Source organism: Pan paniscus, chromosome 10, assembly GCF_029289425.2.
Source record: "Pan paniscus chromosome 10, NHGRI_mPanPan1-v2.0_pri, whole genome shotgun sequence".
NCBI lineage: Eukaryota > Metazoa > Chordata > Mammalia > Primates > Hominidae > Pan > Pan paniscus.
Window position 1 is genome coordinate 80516246 of NC_073259.2, and position 16019 is coordinate 80532264.

The following is a 16019-nucleotide window of genomic DNA, read 5'->3' on the forward strand; positions in this document are numbered from 1 at the left end:
AGGAGACACACAAGCTGAGAGTGAAAGGGTGGAAGGACTCCATGTAAATTGTAACCAAAAGAAAGCAGGGCTGGCTATACTTATATCTGATAAAATAGACTTCAAATCACAAACAATCAAAAGAGGCAAAGATGGTTATTACTTAATGAGAAAGGGGTTAAATCAAGAGAATATAAATATTGTAAATGTGTATGCACCCAACACTGGAGCACCTAAATATATAAAGCATGTATTAATGGACATGAAGGGAGAAATGAATAGCAATACAATAATAGGGACTTCAATACCCACTTTCAACAATGGAAACATCAATCAGATATAAAATCAATAAGGAAATATTGTACTTGAGTTGCATTTTTGACCAAATGAACCTAGTAGACATATATGGAACTTTTTATCCAATAGCAGCTGAATATACATTCTTCTCTAGGACACATGGAACATTGTTCAGAATAGACCATATGTAAGGCCACAAAACAAGTCTTAGAAAACTTAAGATGATTGAAATCATAGATAGCATCATTTCAGACCACAGTGGTCTGAAACTAGAAATCAATAACAAAGAGAATTGTGAAAAATTCACAAATATGTGGAAATTAAACAACATGCTTCTGAGCAACCAATGGGGCAAAGAAGAAATCGAAGGAAATTAAAAAATATACTGAGACAAATGACAATGAAAACAAACATACAAAAATCTATGAGAGGCAGCAAAAGCAGTTCTAAGGGAGGATTTTATAGTAATAAATGCCTACATTGAAAAAGAATCAAGCTCCAAAATAAATCATCTAACATTACACTTCGAGGAATTAGAAAAAGAAGACCATACAAAATCTTAAATTAGCAGGAGAAAAGAAATAATAGAAATCAGAGCAGAAATCAAATACAGAATGGAAAAATCATAGAAAAAATCAATAAGACTTAGAGATATTTTTTGAAAAAAAAATACAAAATCATCAAGCTTTTAGCTAGCCTAATTAAGGAAAAAAGAAGACTCAAACAAAAAACAAAAAAATTAAAGTGAAGAAGTTTGAACAGATAACTCAGAAATAAAAAAGAATACCCAAATAAATGGAAATAAATCACATGCTCATGGATGTGAAGAATTAATATGTTAAAATGTCTATATTACCGAAAGCAATGTACAGATTCAACATGATTCCTCTCAAAATCCCAAGGGCATTATGCACAGAAATAGAAGAAAACAATTCTAAAATTTATATGGAAACATAAAAAACCTTGAATAGCCCAGGCAATCTTCAGCAAAAGAACAACGCTAGAGACATCACACTTCCTGATTTAAAATATGTTACAAGGATATAATGATCAGAAGAGGGTGGTACTGGCATTAAACTAGACACATAGACCAGTGGAAAAGAATACAGAGTCCAGAAATAAATCCAAATATATATGCTCTGGTAATTTTTCACAGTGCCACCAAGAAGACACGATGAGAAAAGGATTGTGTCTTTAATACATGGTGCTGAGAAAGCTAGATTTCCGTATGTCAAAGAATAAAATGAGACTCTTGTCTTACACCATCCATAGAAATCAACTCAAAATGGATAAGACCTAAATGTAAGAACTGGAACTATAACACTTTTAGATGAGAACATAGGGGAAAAACTCTTGGACATTGTTGTTAACAATGATATCTTGGTGTGATGCACCAAAAGCTCAGGCCACAAAAGAAAACATAAATAAATGGGACTACATCAAACTAAAAAGCTTCTGTACAGCAAAGGAAACAACAAAATAAAATGGCAGCCTATGGATTGGGAAAAAAAGTTTGCCAGCCATATATCTGATAAGGTATTGATGTCCAAAAGATATAAAGAACATATACAACTTAATAGTAGAAAAAATAATTGAAAAATGAGCAAAAGACCAGAATAGACATGTCTCCAAAAGAGACATCAAAATAGCCAGCAGATATATGAAAAGATGCTCAACATTGTTAGTCATCAGAGAAATGCAAATCAAAATCATGAGATACCACTGCATACCTGCTAGGATGACTATTATCAAAAAGTTAAAAGATAACCAATGTTGGAAAAGCTGTGGGGAAAAGGAAAGTCTTGTACACTTGGTAGGAATATACAGTTATTATGGAAAATAGTATGGAAGTTTCTTAAATGATTAAAAATAGAACTACCACATGACCCAGCAATCCCTCTTCTGCATACATACCCAAAGGAAATGGAATCACCGTCTTGTAAAGATATCTGTACTTCAGTGTTCACTGAAGCATTAGTCACAATAGCCAAGATATTGAAACAGCCTAAGCGTTTGTCGATGAGGAAATTTTGTGTGTAAATACACACACACATACATTTTGTTCAAAAGAACAAAATCTTGCCATTTGTCATACCATGGATACGTCTGGGACAAATTATGCTAAGTGAATAAGCTAGACACAGAAAGAACAATATTGCGTGATTTCACTAATATGTGGAATCTGTAAAAAAAAAAAAAAAACCCTTAAATATATAGAGATAGAGAAGAAAGCAGTGGATACAGGTGGAGAGGTGGTCCAAAAATGGGAAGATGTAGTTAAGAGGATACAAATTAACAGTTACGTGGGATGAACAAGTCTAGAGGTCTAAGATACAATATGAGGACTATAAATAATAAAATTGTACTGTGTCTGTGATTCGTGCTAAATGAGTCGATTTTAGCTGCTCTTGCCACAAAACCAAAAAAAAAAAAAATAGGTTAGCTGTGAGATGATGGATATGTTAATTTGCTTCACTATAGTAACTATTTTGCTATCTATCTATATCCCATGTTATGTTGTATACCTTAAATTTACACAATAATATTTATTAAAAAGAATACTTTACAATCAATTCATAGTTTAAGCAACTAAAAAAGAAATCCTCAAAAATAAATGAAAGCTAAATGACATGCATATTTTTAAAGGGTTATATGAAAGCACATGGCATATGGAGATTATTTGCAGTGATTTTTTGGGCCGTGAGAATCAGAATGAGCTGTGTAATTAGACAACCTGTTCGTAATTATTACTGTGATTGACATTATTTGAAGCACATTCACAATTGTTCCATAAGACCCAGGATTATCATAATTAATGAAAATGTGAGTGACTGATTGATAACTTCTGCTGTATCAATATTGCTATATTTTTAAGGTTCTTGAGTAAGTCTGCAGAATAATAATAATTTGGTTGTATATCATTAAGTTCATTTTGTGTTCTATCTTAGCATTTTCCCTTAGCTGCATCACATCTTGGATAAAATGAGACATGACGCATTCAGCTTGGATGTTAAAAACAAAACATGAGGCAGCTGAAGGGTTTAGTCATGGAACAGACCCACAATTTAACCCACTTTCTCTGTGTTCATCATGTCCGAGAGTATATCAGCTCATAAAAACTGTGCAGAGGGTTATCTGGGATTATGAGAGGCACAAAATCACCTGAGATATTCTTATAAAATATAATCGCTTTTTAAGTTTATGCACTGATTAAGGCATCTTAGAGATTTTGTAGCTTGGCATTGAATGAAATGTAGTTGATGGCCGAAAGAAATAACATATGGAACACATTATTTCAGTTACTTGTAATGCTTATGCAAAATCACAGAATAGTGTTATATCAATAAGAGATATGCCTGGAGTCTTGTGATCATGTACCGCTTTCCATAAAAGGTTATGCAAACAAACAAACTTTTCAGTAGAGTGCTTGTTTCATTGTAGGCATTAGTGGTGATTATTTTTAAAATTATTTTTCAAAAATATCTTCTGTATGTAAGTGTGTTTACACAAGATTGGCTTTAGTATAAATGGACTGTTTTAACAGGCTGCAAGAGAAAATAATTAACGTCTTGGACAAGTATATTTTACACATGAGATTTTGAAATGTTAATTTTTAAAGTGCATTGGTATATGGAAGCAACATTTATTTTCACTAGCTTTTACTTTCTCTATCAGTATGATTTAGCTGTGCATAAATTATTTACTAGTCAGCTAAATGATGGTATAATTTTTCACTGGTAAATCTAGCTAACTTTCAACTGGTAGAACTTAAAATACTTTTGGACATTATAGAACTTTATAAACAGTTGGATGACAATATAAAACTCACAAAGTAAATTTCTTTCAATGTTATAGGGAATTTGAAGTCTACATAATTTCTAATTTTCACAAATATGGCATTGTGCTATATGCTTACAAAAGATGATGATTGCAAAGTTACAGGGATACTATTTCACGTGGATTAAAATCTGATGGATATTTTCCCCCAATATATTTACTTTTTTTCAACTCTTCATCATATTTCTCTGCTTTAACCTTTGTCATGATTTGAGTAGGTAATGAAAAACAAGAAGGAGAAACACCAACTGTGCAGTGCTAATTATGTGTTTATCCTTCATTCTAGCCTTGTATAAATAAGGAGTTCAGTTTAGTAATAATTCATGTGGTATTTTGTTTAACCTAGGGACTCTTAAAAGTCTTTATCATGTTGTAGTATAGATTTCCAGAGAAGTAAAACATAAATTATATATCTTATTTGTTCTCTTTATGGTAGCTCAAGTAAACTTGAATCAGCATAGTCTTAGACACTGAAAGCATTTTAACTCATAACATTCTCTCTACTTTCTACTCCCACAGTATTTTATACTATTAATAATACTGCACCCATCACATGGCATTAATGGGCTGTATGTGTATCTGTCTTTCATACCATAATGGGAGTTGCTTAAAGGCAGAATTGTGTCTCAATTATGTCTCCTTTGCTTCTAACGGAGGACCTCTTATAGAAGAGGGAGTCAGGAAACATATGTGGAATTAGATTGCATTGTTCAAGCATTATAATTTTAGTCAGGCATTCTATTTGTTTGATTCCAAGGATTAAAAAACTTCCTTTATCTGTACCTAAGAAATTATATCCAGATATTGTGAACATTACAATCTAGAATAGGATATTACATAAACAAATGGAAATACTGAAAAAGGAAATAACTGTATTTGGATATCTATATTTGCATCTACATACATTATAAGTCTGCCTACATTTATATTTATATCTATATTTAATGTATGCATTTTGGATTTCAAAGTAAATACATTGGTTGATCACCATTGGTTATAAAATTGAGCTAAGTTTTAAAGAAATAATTGGTGCAATGTGTTTTGATCACAAAGGTAAAGCACATATTGTGTGCCATTTGTGCACAATTATGCAATGTTGTCCTGTTTCTCTGTTTCCAGTTGCTTATCACTCTAGTCCACTTTCCCACTATTCAGAGATATTCAGAGTTATATCTCTAAATGTAGCCCTGATGATGTCACTTCCTAACACTAGCTTTCTGACTAGGCATGGAAAAATCTTGATGATTTCATTATTGCCTATCTTCCTTTTCTCATTACTAGTAATTTACTATGTTATACTCTCTGCCTTTAGCCACACACAACTCTGTAGTCCCCCAAACAAACCACACTATCTCAAGTCTGTGTGACTTTTCCCACATATTCTTTCTGTCCAGAATGCCCTTTTCTGCCATTCCTCCTAGAAAACTCACATCAGCCTTAAATATTCAATTCAAACTCTACCCTGCCTAAGGGAGAATAATTAACAGCCTTTTCGGTGTAGTCACACTACATCCTGAACCTACTTCCATTTTTACATGTAGCAAGTTGTGTTTTAACATTTGTTTTTGCCTTTGTTCTGTCCTACTTCTATAGCCTTTGCAAGTAGGATTTATGTCTTTGTATCTTTCTTATCCCAGAACCAGGCATACCATCTGAGATATAGCAGGTGCTTAAAAAATATTTGTAGAACTAATTATCTTATTTAATTTTTACAACCACATATGTTTGCAGCTGAGGATGCTGAGGTCTAAAAAGTTTGAGTAACTTGCTCAAGGTTATACAGCTAGTGAATGGCAGATATCCAGTCTGGAGGCTTCTATGTGTCTGCCTTTTATCCTAGGAATACCATAAAAGCCATTTATGTTCAGATCTATCCTTCTAGAAAATTGAGTATTTGTAGCTGCTCTGATGTAACCCATGTCTCTTTGATAATTTTTCTTCTGCTTTCTCCATGCCTATGAATACCTCACAACTACTTGAATTGGCTCAGTCTTGGCTCTTATCTTCCTTGTCTCTGGTTTGATGTATCTGACTTTCTTTGATCTTGATTTAGATTATTCTATGATTTTTTGGTCTGCTTTTTGGTTGGTTGTTTTTTTTGGTGACAAAGTCAAAGTATCTGCCTTGTATTGCTCTTCCTTAAAATTAGTCAGTCTTCCTAGGGGAACCTGCCAACATCCTTACTCTTATTTCCTATTTTGCATCCATCACCAGTGACTGTAGCTACACCAGGCATATTCTCTTTTAACCCCTCAGACTTTGACATGTTCAGGCAGAAGCCATTACAAGACATCAAGAAATATAATTTCTCAGGTGTACCTAATGCTGTGATAAGAACTATTAATAATTCCCTTCACAGATGCTACTGAATACCAATATATGAAATGCTAATATTGTAATAAATAACATTTAAGAGAGTGAATTCTTTGTGAGATTTCACTTATATATTGACTACTATTTTTTGTCGAAAGATTTTTAGCACTCGCCTCTTATCTTAGACCCAGGCTTTTACTTTCAGTTGCCTATAGCACATATCTTTTTAGATATTTACCTTAATTTTCCTTGCAAAATGTCTAAAACTGGATTTTTTTAGCATATCCTCCAAACCAAACCTTTTTCTACTTCTCCATTTCTGTCAATAGTTCCTCCCCCGTTTTTTTTTTTTTTAAAGTTTCATCAAGTCTAAAAGCTATGTAGTTATCTCTATTTCCTCTCTGTCATCTACTAAGGGAACCAAGGCATCAAAGTATCAACATTGGTTGAATTTTTTTCATTCAAAATATCTCTCAGATCCAACAGTCCTTCAGCAACACCTTGTTCTAATACATCATCACCACATCCCACTTCCTGTCTCCTGTTTACATGCATCAAATAATCCTGTGTACTGCAGATAATTTTCCTAAGACACTACTTTTATTATGCCATTACGCCTGCTACTGCCTATTTATTAAGACCAAGCTTCAACCTGATAATTGAGAATGCAGAGTGCCTTTCTTTCATGTTTCCTCTGCCAGATTTGCCCTTTTTTAGCTGTTCCCCCCATTTATCTGAGTAAACACTCATCCTTCAACAACCCACTTTAATGTCACCTCTTCTATGAAGCCTTTTCTGAACTAATTAATCATTTCATCCTCTGTGTTTTATAGCATCCATCATATTATATTACAGTTTGCTGTTTATCTGTACTTTTTTGTACTTTGTGTTCTACTGTTGAGTTATTTAAGGTTAGGGCCTAGATTTCGCTGATATATTCATTCCTCAAACGCTGCACAATATCTGGCATAGAGTGGTAATTTAATACATATGTGTTAAATGAATGAATACATAAAATAATGGCAGTGTTATTTTATATGGTATTCATTCTACATATACTCATGTACATATACTCTACATTTACTCACATTTTCTTTACTTTTCTGAAATGCCTTTGTACTATTCTCCAAAAATTCAAATGCAATAGATTTTTGAAAATAGTTGAATACAAAATGATATATTTGATATTACTGTAACTATTTAAATGTGGGCACATATTCAACCACTCTAGGTAGTATCTACATTGAAGTGGTGGAATTTATGGTTACTGTTGACATTGAACTTATTTTAAACAGATTTTAAAGTTCTCCATTTTGTTTTATTGTGCTGCTTTTTCAAAGTGTTAGGTCACTTATCATGGTGGCCTTATAATATGATATAAAATGATAAGTGCCTGTTGAATATTCACCACAAATATTTCAACACGCATGTGTACACACATACATACACATACACACCAAACTTTAAATTTCCTTCAAGAGTCAGATCAAATTTTACTTCTTCCTTTAAATGTTCCACAAATCATTCCATTTAATAGTATTTGTATTAGTCTGTTCTCATGCTGCTAATAGAGACGTATGTGAGACTGGGTAATTTATGAAGAAAAGAGGTTTAATTGACTCACAGTTCCACATGGCTGGAGAGGTCTCACAAACATGGCGGAAGGTGAATGAGGAGATGTCTTACATGGCGGCAGGCAAGTGAGCCTGTGCAGGGGAATTTCCATTTATAAAACCATCAGATCTCATGAGACTTATTTACTATCAGGAGAACAGTTATGTAGGAAATATCCCCCATGATTCAATTATCTCCACCTGGCACCACCCTTGACATGTGGAGATTATTATAATCGAAGGTGAGATTTGGGTGGGGACACAGAGCCAAACCAAATCAGTGTTGTTTTTCTCAAAATCCCTTTAGCACATTCAGCCTGTAAGATAAAACTGTTATTTCATTCACTATGGCCAAATATTCTGATTTATCTCTTATCTCACATTAAAGCTAGGATTTCATTATTTTTTAACTTTCATAGTTTCAGGTAGACAGTAGGCAATTAACCAATACTTAATCTTGCTGATATTGTTGATTTTGATGATGATGAGAGCCCCTGCCAGGGCTGACAAGCTAAGATCATTTCTCATTTTATAGTTACACAGGTCTTTATAAAAAATTAGCACCTTCTCTGCTGGAAACTCTTTGCAAGTCTGTTAAATTGAGTTTGCTTCTGGCTAGAATTTTCTTTTTTCCTCCTCAATTTAAGGTATTAGCTATTCTGGGCTTTGTGGGTGTTCTCCTGCCAGGCTTTTTTCTTTGTTCCCCCTCTCTCTTAATCCATTTATGCATATAAATACTGTTGTTTTTTTCAATTACACAATATCGTTCTCTCCAACAAGGTAGACAGATAAATCGTTGGCTAATGATTTAACACTCCAAAACTTAAACACTGGTTATTGAAATTCTACTGACTAGGCAAGGTTTGTTTTTGTTTTCCTCCAGAAGCATGAGGCAGTAATATAATATATAATTCATATTTCTTTTAACAGGAAAGTTTTCTCTTTGGAATTTACTTTAGATTTTATTTTTTAAATTATATAGCCATTTACTTTATACCATTTAAAAATTATATCTCTAGCAAACCAAGGTATGTTTAGTAAATTTTAATATTGATCAATATGTATTTATTGTTATCAAATATTAAAATTAAGGTTTAAATAAAGCATCATTTTAAGTTCACTTTACCTGGTTGTTTTAGATCAGGTACTTGAATGGCTTGTAATAGAGCAGGCAATTGCTGTTTAAATGGCTAAATATTATTTTATCTTCATAATGGAATCACACTTTTAATTTGTATTTCTTATAAACAAAAGTGGTCATTGGTCAAGTTGAAGTATAATTATAATTTCATTATTTTTCCCATTAATTCTAATATCAGATAGTTTTCATCTACATTTTAAAATTGAATGAATAACAAGGTCGTATATGTGCTTAAAAATAACATTAAATTTTTTCTTTTGAAATTGATACATAATTTTTTCTTATTCTCTAAGACTATGCTATTTTTCTGAGATCTTAGTGTTGCTTTTCAGTGGACTTAAATGAACAATGTGAATATTAATGTTATTAATCTTAAAATTTTAAAGCATAAGGTCTAATTCTACTCTTTTTAATTTGTCTGGAATTAGGAAATTGGTTTGAGAAGAAATATAGTATTTATGTCATATTTGTCATTTAATTCAGTCTAAGTTTGAACTTCTCATCTGTGGCCTCTTATGGTCTGGAGAAGCCCTCTGGGACTCAAAGCGTGATTTGATTCAGTCATTACCATATAATCCTCTTGGATGGAACAAAGACCATTGCTGTGAAGCTCTTAGAGCAAGAGAGGACTGAAGAAGTTAAATATATGGGCCATAGACTATAAAACATAATCTATTAGAAAACAAACCTTACAGTATCTAGTCGGATACCTAATTAAATAATCAATTAAACATACTAAATCATTGAGCAAATGAGTATGAAAAAAATCTTTCTTTAAAGCCAGGTTTAAATTACCACACACATTTATGTCCAGTCAACAATTCTTTTCTTGGCGTATTTTTTCTCCATTTCCATTTCTTTAAATCCAGGATTGGTGTACTCTCAGCTTGAAATTACAACTCACTCAGAAATAACATGCTGTTTATCTGCTGGGCTCAAAACTAGGAGACTCCAGGAGTGAGTTCAGAATTAGCTAGAGCAATTTAAGCATTGGAATCTTAATCTCTGTAATGATACTCCTTAGGTCACAACTATCTAGGGGCTATTTAGCCTTCTTTATATTTTGCAATTTCTTTTTTCTTACTCTCCTCCTTCAATGAAGGCAGGAGGCCAGGAAGACTACTAGCTGCCAGCATTTCTATTAACAAAAACCTAGCTGTTTCTTTAAAGCAGACTTTCTAAAACAAACAAACCAAAAAACAAAAACAGAGAAGTACTTTTTCTTTAGTTTATTTTTTAACATAGCAAATCAGCTTTCACCAGAGCAAATACTAATGTCTCAACATGCAGAGAATGGAAGTCTCATGATTTTTCTATTTTCATTTCTTCATGGCAATGGATTATTAATACCTATTGATCTCTACTTTATGTCCACTATTTTGAATTCCCAAATAACACCCACCAGTATTCTAGCTTGATGTGAAGAGTGCCTTTTATTACTAGTTGTGCTCTCTTGAAATTTTTTCAGAAAATAAATGTGTGTGTGTGTGTGTGTGTGTGTGTTTTGTGTGAGTGTGTGAAGGGGACAGGAAGGGAGGGAAGGACAGGGAAAAAAAAGAGCTGTTCAAATGTTACTAGAAATCATGGTATGAATAACAGAAGGTTAGTACTTCTTATATTTAACTTACCTAAAAGATGATTTGGGACTGGAATTATAATGTTTACCCTTGTAAAATGCACAAATAAGGCTGCATCTTCTCATTGTTGTTATTGCCTGCCCATTGTCCACATTTGCTTTAGCCACTGTTAAAACACAGAGTTCACTGTTTTTATCTATTTAGGGACCAATGTAGTCCATTGATTTTGTTTCGTGGTGTGCTTAAGTCAACCACCTTCATTTTAGAGTAACTTAAGGAGCATTTTTATTGGGTTCACTTTAGAGTTGAGTCATGCCTTGGAAGACTGATGAACATCAGCAATTAAGTGACACACATTATGTTCATGTCATCATATACATATGTCTAACTATGAATCACCTATGATATTGCCCTGTCTGCTGTATTGCAGGAAAAGCAGAGGTTTCTGACTGATGTTCTGCATGAAGTGATGCTGCTGGACGGTTTGGCCAGTTCCCATCCAGTATCACAGGAAGTGCTGCAGGCAACAGATATTGACAGGGTGTTTGACTGGATCGCATATAAAAAGGTGGGAATAAAGAACAAAGTGCCAATTAGATATTTCATTACCAAGATAGCTAAACTAATTCATGTTAGATGTATGTATTTTTCTTTTTTTCCGGGCAGATAGACATAGACTGTGAGTTAGAAAACAGAGTCACTAGGTTCATGTCATTTTATGAGCTACAGCTTTGCTTTAAAAGTTGGCAAAATGGAGATTAATATTTGCCAAATAATGCATAGAAATATTGGAAATATTAATCAATAAATATTTGGAGACTCGATATGAAATTGCTCTACAAATGATGTTATGTAAATGTCAGTTTTTATTATTATTAATAAGAGGGCTGACCCATATAGTGACAAATTAATTTTCACCAATGCCCTTAAATACTAACTTATTTTGATGGGCTGACGCAAATGGATATAGGCAATGACATGATACATGCATCTTATAAACATTATTTAAAAGAGATTTTGAAAATTAAACGTTTCCTGAATAACTAAGCATAACAAAAGAAATTTTAAAAGACTAGACTTTGAATGGCAACAAATAATTTTGAGCCAATGACTAGATATAAAAATAAGGCAAATATGAATTTTTCCCATTGTTACTTGGATTAGGATTTTTCTTTATATCTGTATCTCTTAGTTGTTCTAATTTTAACATGATGATGTGCCTCTTAGTGTTTTACATGCACTAGCCACTTAATAATAATTAAAATAGGATCAAAGTCTGCTGTGATTTTTAGTGTAGGTTAAATTGCATTTGTTGGAATTTCTATGTACTTTTTTTTTCTTTTGAGATGGAATCTCACTCTGTCGCCAGGCTGGAGTGCAGTGACGCCATCTTGGCTCACTGCAACCTTCACCTCCTGGGTTCAAGTGATTCTCCTGCCTCAGCCTCCTGAGTAGCTGGGACTGCAGGCATGTTCCACTATGCCTGGCTACTTTCTGTATTTTTAGCAGAGACAGGGTTTCACCATGTTGGCCAGGCTGGTCTCAAACTCCTGTTCTCAAGTAATCCACCCGCCTCTGCCTCCCAAAGTGCTGGGATTACAGGTTTGAGCCATGGCACCCAGCCTGGAATACTATTCTTGATACTCTGTGAGGGATAAAAAGATAGCATGAATAACCGCATGGAAATAACTAGGAAGTTAGAAGTTATCCCCTGAAGCATTTATTGTAGTGAACACACAAAAAATATTTTGGTTGGGTCCTGTTAGTCCTCCAACTTTGTTCTTTTTTTTTTTTTTTTTTTTTAAGTTTCTTTGGTCCTTTGCATATGAGTTTAAGAATGAGTTTGTAAACTCCTACAAAGATTATACTGGAATTGCAGGAAATGTGCATTATGTTTATAAAACAATTTGGGAGTGTTGACATCTTAGCAATATTGACTGACCCATGAATACAGTATGCCTCCAGTTCCTTTAGGTCCCCTTTATTTCTATCGATGATGTAGTTCTCAGTGAATACATTTTTCATATTTTTTTTCAGATTTATCCCTAAGTATTTTACATTTCTGGGCTATTGTAAATAGTATTATTTTGAAATTTCATTTCTAATTTTTGTGTTGCTGTACATAGAATGCAATTCATTTTTGCATATTTTTCTGGTACAATGTTAAATAGAAGTGGTGAGAGCAAACCCTTGTGCTGTTCCTAATTTTAGAAGCAATACCTTCAGTCTTTATCCATTAGGTATGATGTCTCTAAATATTTATAAATGCCTTTTATCAGGTTGAAGATGTTGCATGCTATTTTGCCATTGCTAAAAGTTTTAATCAGAAATGGATGTTGACTCAATTCAATGCTTTTCTCCAGAATCTATCAAGATGGTTATATATTTTTTTGTTTTTTAGTTTGTTAATATGGTGAATTATAATGATTAATTTTTTAATGTTAGACTATCTTTGCATTCCTGAGACAAATGTCATTTAGTCATAATATATTATCCTTTTTATAAATTGTTGGATTCAATTTGCTAAAAAAATGTTTAGAAATTTTGCATCTGGGCTAATGAGGGATATTAGTGTGTAATTTTCTTTCTTGTAACGTCTTTCACCTTGTTGTCACTATAGTGCTAGCATCATGCAATGGAAACTATTATCTTTTTCAACTTTCTGGGAGAATTTGTATAAAATTTATATTATGTCTTTCTTGAATGTTTGTTAGAATTTACCAGTATAGCAGTAGGGACCTGAAATTTTCTTCCTGGGAAGGTTTTTAACTAATGATTTAATTTTGTTAATATATGGTGGGTTATTTATTTATCTTAATGCGAGCATTGGTAGTTTCTCACGCACTTCGCCCATTTCATCTAAAATGTTTACTTTATTGGCATAAAGTTTTACAGGATATATTCCCTTATTATCCCTTTAATAACTGCAGCATCTCTAATCATATAACCTCTTTCATTCCAGATATTGGTAATTTGTGTATTATTCCTTTTTTTGTGATTTGTCTAGCTGGACATTTATGAATTTTATTGATCTCAAAAAGCATCTTTTGTTGTAATTGATTTTCTCTCTTGTTTTCTATTTCATAGATATCCTCTCTAATCAATATTTCCTTTTTCTACCTACTTTGAATTTAAATTCTTCTTTGCTCTACTTTCCTAAGGTAGAAGCTGAGGTCATTAACTTGAGACCTTTCTTCTGTTCCATTTTAAGCCTTTATTCAGTAAATTTTTTCGTAAGTGTACAACCTAGGAAATCTCCCAAATTTTGATATGTTGAAGTTTCATTTTCATTCACTTTAAGATATTTGCTAATTATCCATTTCATTTGTTAATTGCCTCATGTCTTATTCAGAGTATATTATTTAGATTACAAATATTAGAAGATTTTTTCCAGAAAATTTTCTGTTATTCATTTCTTATTTAATTTTATTGTGGTCAGTGAATATACTCTGTATGACTTGAATCTTCCTAGATTTATTATGGTTTATTTTATGGCCCATAAGTTGATATGTGTTGGTAAATGTACTGTATCCACTTCAAAAGAATATGTATTCCACTAGTGTTAGCTAGAGTGTTCTATAAATGCCAGTTAGGTGAGGTTGGTTGATAGAGTTGTTCGAGTGTTCTGTATCCTTATTGATTTTCTGTCCACTTATTCATCATGCTTTCTTGATGGGCCTTCATTGTGTGGATTCACTCACGTAGTACCAAATCAAACATCTAAAACTGTGGAGAAAAATAGTGACCAGTTATCTGCTGGCATATCCGAAAAATAATTTTCAAATGTGAATATGGAGAAATGAGGGTTAAAACATTGAGGCTGAAATTTCAGGGACTTCATTTTCATAATCTCAGCATCAGGCCTTTATGTAAATTCAGTTTCTTAGCCTTGTTCTTTGATTTGGCTTCACTCAGTTTCTTCCTATAAGAAAACTAGTATGTGCATAATGAGTAATAACCAATTACTTTGTAAGTGGAACAAAGGTAAACTATGTTGGGTTTTGTAGGTTCAACCACATCATTCTGGGATGTACGACAGGTAATATAGATGATTCTGGAGACATAAATAATAACTGCTAACATTTATTACATGGATACTCTGTACTAGTCACTGAACTAAGATTTTTACATTTATTATATAATTTAATTCTTATAAGCATCTGATGGGGTTGTTATGATCATAATCCTCGCTTTAAAGGTAAGTATGTTGAGTTATGGTAAATTCAAGGATATGTTTCCCAGAAAATCAGGTTCCAGAGCCAGTATTCTTAATTATTTTCATATTTGATTAACAAGTTTGGCTGGAACATTTATTCCAAAATCATTTGATAAGCCTGTGCTTATGTTCTAGGCACTGTGTGCTGAGTAGAAGAGATATAACAATCAATAATACACAAAGAAGAGAAAACATATAAATAAACCAGTGCAGTAACATATGAGTGTTATCCAGCAATATTTCCATATTAAATGTTGACACCTACCTGAAGTCATCTTAAGCCATTTATTCAATCTTGTTGACTAAATAATGGGTAAATTTGATATGTAGTATTAACTTTCAGAATAGTTGAATTACGTATTTACAATATCATCAGAAATCTACCTTTCTTCAGTTTATTGAATCTCTTTCTCTCTATCTGACTTAATTTCTAGATGATCCTTAAGATGTGCTAAGACTCATCTCATACGGGCCTCAATCTTGTGACCCTAATGAGCTCAGAGAAAGAGTAAATTGACTCCCATCCGATAGAAGCTATATCTGTTTCCCCAAAGGGCTATGATTTGTTTTGATTAGGAAATAGATTATTACTGGCCAATCCTTGCGTCCACAGGGATGGAGTATTCTGACTGGTCAGTGAAGGTCATGAGCTCATCCTCTGTGATGTGAGACAAAAGTCCCATAGTGGGTAGGCCCCCTGGGATCACTCAAAGTAGAGGAGGAACAATTTCTGAAAGAAAATGATCAGTAGAAAAAAGTAATGGATGCCACCTCAGAATCTAAGGAGTTATGATAGAAATATGTACAAGATACAGTCACGAGACAGGGGAGTAGAGGGGAACTGTAAAAAAACAAGAAAATCATTCTTTAGAGGAAGCTCAGAAAAGAAAACTGGTGATTAAGTGGAACATCAAAGAGTTAAACATGATCATAGCAGAATGTGAATTCTGGGTAGCAGATAGGCTGGAAGAATAAGCTGGATACGAACTTGGAAGACATTTCCTTTCTCACTAAGAAATTTTTTTTTTTTTTTTTTTGAGACAGAG

The 16019-nt window shown here is 33.1% G+C and overlaps 1 protein-coding gene across 1 annotated transcript in view; it reads left to right on the forward strand.

Moving 5' to 3' along the window:
* Positions 1-16019, forward strand: part of TRHDE (thyrotropin releasing hormone degrading enzyme) — a 396236-nt gene that overhangs the window by 215532 nt on the left and 164685 nt on the right. The window contains exon 6 of the mRNA XM_003832902.6: positions 11188-11325. Coding sequence (XP_003832950.4) covers positions 11188-11325 — 138 coding nt within the window. The remainder of the gene's footprint in view (positions 1-11187; positions 11326-16019) is intronic.